The 5,331-nt window shown below is 38.8% G+C and overlaps 1 protein-coding gene across 1 annotated transcript in view; it reads left to right on the top strand.

The window, feature by feature from the left end:
• Window positions 1-5,331, top strand: part of LOC107667344 (peptidyl-prolyl cis-trans isomerase FKBP5-like) — an 18,980-nt gene that overhangs the window by 2,826 nt on the left and 10,823 nt on the right. Inside the window, exons 2-3 of the mRNA XM_016458971.1 lie at window positions 2,229-2,361; window positions 2,877-3,021. Of these exons, the coding sequence (XP_016314457.1) occupies window positions 2,229-2,361; window positions 2,877-3,021 (278 nt within the window). The remainder of the gene's footprint in view (window positions 1-2,228; window positions 2,362-2,876; window positions 3,022-5,331) is intronic.

Here is a 5,331-nt window from a genome sequence, read left to right on the forward strand (position 1 = left end):
GCGAAAGGCCCTAATGAGGACCAGGCACTGTTTGGCTACCCATATTCTTCAAAATATCTTCTTTTGTGTTCAGCACAAGAAAGAAATTAATACAGGTTTGGGACAACCTGAGAGTGAGTAAATAATGACAGAATTTTAATTTTTGGGTGAGCTATCCCTTTAATGACAAGCGGCAGCATGTTTAGTAGGCTATGCTGTCACTGCACGCATAATATACAAGCACACATCCGTTTTTCTGGCAACTTTCACTTTAGACATAAGTTCTAGGGCTGCACGATTAATCGCATGAGATATTTAACGCGCATCTTGTCAGAAAGCCGGTTCTGTAATCAGCGGTAAATCTCCATCACCTGCGTGCTTTCACATTGAGCAGCATTAACTACACAGAGCCGTTGTTCACTGATGAGCTGCGCAAAATATCGCGCGAATATGAACGTGGTTTTGCGCAGCTCGTCAGTGAACAACGGCTCTGTGTAGTTAATGCTGCTCAATGTGAAAGCACACAGGTGATGGAGATTTACCGCTGATTACAGAACCGGCTTTCTGACAAGATGCGCGTTAAATATCGCATGCGATTAATCGTGCAGCCCTATAACCAACTGCGTTTATATGTAAACATTGTATGTTTTTGAGTGTATTACCGCAATCAGACGCGAAAGATAAATTAGTCCAGTAATCAGGTGTTGTGAGTGCGCGCGCCTCAGGTGTAAGCGCTCAGAAAACGCGCATTGAAAACACCCCGCCAATGAAATGTTTAACCGACAAGGCTTTAAAGCACATGCAAATATTGTACTTTTGTGATTGCGAATAAGTGCAGTGTGCCGTGAGTGTAACTCTACCGCTGAGTTAACATTTGATGTATATGTATGTCGCGTTGTACAGTAACTTAGCCTATATTGAGAAGGAGGCACCAGAACTGCAACTGATTGAATGTGCACTGTAGGGCGATGCTACGATACTTCTTCAAAAGTAAATCGTGGAGACATGGAGACAAAGCCAGAGGAGTTTTTAGGCTACTTCTTGTACAGTAAGATGTTTAACATAAAAATTGTATGTTATCTATGCGTCCATTACAGTGATAAGGCTTCCTGGTATTGCAATTGTATCTTTGATTTTTTTTTTACTTGCTTACATCCACCTCCTTCATCTTGGGTTTTCAGATCATGCTCAAAGAACGATACGCTTCCACAGCAATGAGGTTAGAGCCAGGGTGGTAGCAGTCTGTAGATGCGTCTTCTGCGAGTCAAATAGTCTCGACTATTAATTGTCACTCTACCATATTCCCATTCCAATAAATAATCCCTAAATTGATATGCAGTGAGGTGAATGTTTGTATTAATGAATATATTGTACTTTCAGTGCTAAAATATGCTAGTTATACATTGATCAGTTTGGCACAGGGCAGTTCCAGAAAAAAATAGACATAGGCATTTTTGTTGTTGTCTTTAAGTATCTGCTGCTAAATCTGCTCTTATGCATTCATTGAATTTTCCTTGAAATTTATTTGCTTCCATAACCTTCAGTGTGTGTGTGTGTGTGTGTGTGTGTGTGTGTGTGTGTGTGTAGATAAAAATGAAGGTCTTTGATTGGGAGCCTTGAGTCATTGTAGTATCTCGTCGCCTAAAGTAAAGTGGACTGGACTGAATGTTCCCTTCTCTGTTCTGTTTTGTTCCTGTGTTTTTTTTACTAGGTTTACTGACATAAATCTCACAAGACAGCCTTCTCTAGAATCTGAATTTGTGCCAGGAACTCTGAATAAAAGGAACATAGTGTTCCACCACACACGTTCACAAGCTTTGGTGTACATTTAAATAAAAATACCCCAAAACTCTACATGCATATGCTTACACACACACACACACAAAGACGGGTAAAAACTGACAAATTTTCTAGAAACAAAACAATTAAGGCAATCTTTTGAAAAATGACACAAACACACAAAGATACAAGCAAATGCGCACCCTCACATTTTTTATTTCTTATGCATATTTGAGTGTATCCTTTTAAAAACTAGGTTTCATAACTTTCAAGGTTCGATAATAAATGCAAAAACAAGCCAGCATCACAAAAGGATTAAAAAATATTTTTCTATAAAAAAATGCCCACCAGGCATATGTGGAAATTTGATTGTGAGAATTTGCATTTGTCTAAAGACAGCAGTGCCTTATTATATTCGGCTAAAATTATATTTGGCTAAAATGAACAAATATTGTATGTTTGTTTTTTAGGGGAACACGGGTATGTATGAGTGGTGAGATGTCATCTTTAGATGATATCTTTTCCACTAACCAGTGCCCAACTGCTGTCTTTACCTCCCAAGGCATTGATGTCACTCCAGACGGTGACTGTGGAGTATGTAAGGTAATCCTGTCATTAGTAACTGTATATCACAGCTGTTAGTTTACAATTTCTGTATTTTTCCTGTAGTCGTGAATGATACATTGGGTCCAAAAGTCTGCAATCACTAGTGAAAGTTCTCCTATTTTATACTCTTTTCTAATTGAATATAAACTTTTCTTTAAAAGTTTAATTGAAAAAATTCACGATGTCTTTGGAATGTTCCAAAGAACATTGTCACTTAAAAAAAAGGGATTTTAGAATTCCACTGTAATTTGAGTCTGCTAAAGTGATTACTATTTTCATATAAATTTCAAAAGTTTCCATACTTAACTGATACATTTTCCATCCACTCGTTCATGCATGCTTGTGCTGTTGATTCAAGGAGCATATTGAAGTGGACTTGTGTGAATTAGTGAAAAGTTAACTTAAATCAGTGGATTTTGTTTCACATTCAGAATGATCTGGTGTTCATTTAAAATAATAATGAGGTTGTGTAAGGATGGATTGTTAATTTTTTCTCCCATGTGTCTTTAAAGATTGTGAAACAGCATGGTGTGGAGGGGGAAAAGCCGATGATTGGGGACAGGGTGCATGTCCACTACACTGGCAGACTCCTAAATGGCAAGAAGTTTGACTCCAGTCTAGACCGTAAAGAGCCTTTTGTTTTCAATGTGGGAAAAGGTAATAGATTTCATAGATTTATTTTTCAGATTTAATTTAATAATTTTACAAATTTAAAGTGTTGTTATTGAAATGTTAAAAGAGGGCCAGTTGTTCTTTAATGAAAGAAATTCAGTGTGACAAATGGATAAGCAGATAGATAATTTTATGTGCTATGCTATCTATACATATTTTTCACATTCATTAATCATAATATGGCCCACTATGCAGTGTGTAATTATTTGGCTCAGCTTGATTCAGTTGTGGACAGTGGTTCCATGGATTGGGTTTTTGACGGATTTGCTTAACCTTAAATTAAACTGCCTACTCTACTCAAATAACTTGTGTAGTAGAAAACCGAAATGAACTGAGTAAACCCTAATAAAATCAGACATTAGTCACATGAACTCTCTTGTGGTTAACTGTAATTGCTTTTTCAGTGAAGCAAAATACATCATACTGTTCATGTACCATCCACATGCTAAGCAGAACTCCACACTTCCCCACATAACAGAAACTCTTCTAATATCAACATAAAAGGACATTAAACATTTTTTCATCTAAAAAACACATTTTAACATTTACCCATCCAGTCCCGTGCAAAGCATGCTGGGAACTAGAATCCTCTGTGCAGTTTCAGCTATGAAACTTTCAATTAATAATAATAAACCTTATTATTATTTCTAAGCTTCATAAAACCTAAAAATAAAGTTTGAAATAAATTATTCATGTAGTCCCACAACAATTAAGCTTTTATTTTGCACCTTAAATGAGCTACAAATGAAATTACTAGTTCATTTTGATTAAGTTGAAAAAGCGCAAATCAAATATAATTTGAAAGTTTTGTCAGAAGATTATTTTAAAAGAATTAAAAAAAAAATTTCCCTTGAGGATATTAAATAGTTTATTTTACACAGACATGTCTATGATTTTTAGGATGCTACTCTATCAAAAGCGTCTGTTAAATGGAATAATTATGCAACCTGCCGATTTCATTTCTCACTTAGAGCATGGCTGAAATTCCTGTTTGATGACATTTGCAGTTGCATTTAAAAAGGGGTGTAATTGCTGGAATTGTGTAGACATGTGGTGCCTCCCTTGTTATCTGCTGTTTCATTATCAAAGAAACAATTTATATTTAATCTTAAAGGGTATTAACAGAAATTATTAATATGAAAATGAGCCACGAATAAATTTTTTGTTTAGTATGTAAACTATAAATGTTTTTTGAGTATCTGGGGATTACGAAGATTTATTAATAAGGATATTTATTAAATAAGTAATGTATTTGTATATAAATTAACATTATAACAAGTAGTTCCTCTTCAGGAACTCGAGCTGCGTCAGAGGACGCTTCGGGAACGCCCTTCAGCGTGACCGGCTCTGAACCTCGTGTGTAATCAGACCAATAGATGGGCGAGACGTCACGGGCGGGTGACGTAATGACCAGGAAGCTATAAAAGCACGTGCGGTGAGACCAGCGTCAGCTTTTTGTCATTCAGCAAGCGCTCTGTGTGTGTGTGTCAGTCTGATATCTGTTTGTGAGTCTTATTTAGTGTTGTCTGTCAAGCGAATCTAAGAACTAGACAAAACCAGACACCTACGGCGAGGGCAGGCAGCGTTCAAGCTGCCTGCTGCTGATGTTGTTGCTGGTGTGACTGAGTGGCTCGTGCGCTGCCGAGGCAACGCTTATATTACATCATTCGGTTTTTGATGTGAATCTTACTCACCAGACCATATTTACTCCTCTGGTTGTTTGACGGCATTTAATTCTGAGGAATAAAATGTAGTATTTATCTGACTATGAGAAGTTAGATATACAGGGGCACTTGGGATAAAAATAAACATATACATTTTCTCGAGTGAGAGCACGAGTTTACCTCTCTTCCTCTGAGGAGGTTGAGGCGGTCAGCAGGGGCTGCTGGGCGGAGCAGTCCCAACCTACCGTGTTCCGGCCCTTCATTCTGGGGGCCTCACTTCTTGTACTCCGCAGAGTCTAGAGTCAGAGTGGCGCTCCCAGGCCGAAGGCTTCTAGCGGAAGGCGGTTCTGCGGACCGTTATTCTCGCTGGATAGTCTTCGTCGTAAACATCCTGACGCCTGTGGCCTAGGACTTTTTGAGGGCCAGCTCCCTCTGGGGAAGAGCGTTGTACACCGCATTACACGGTGCCCGTCTCTCCTCAGTGCCCTCAGGAGATCGGTCTGCCAACCCTGCCGGTGTTCCAGGGCGCAGCGGTCTCCGGCGAGCGCTTCTCTCAGTTACCGCCCGGAAACGTAGCGGTACTAAGAGGCTCGCTACCTCTACGGAGGTCTCTAGAGCAGCTAGTACGGTC

The sequence above is a fragment of the Sinocyclocheilus anshuiensis genome, unplaced genomic scaffold, assembly GCF_001515605.1.
Source record: "Sinocyclocheilus anshuiensis isolate Anshui unplaced genomic scaffold, SAMN03320099.WGS_v1.1 scaffold964, whole genome shotgun sequence".
Lineage (NCBI taxonomy): Eukaryota > Metazoa > Chordata > Actinopteri > Cypriniformes > Cyprinidae > Sinocyclocheilus > Sinocyclocheilus anshuiensis.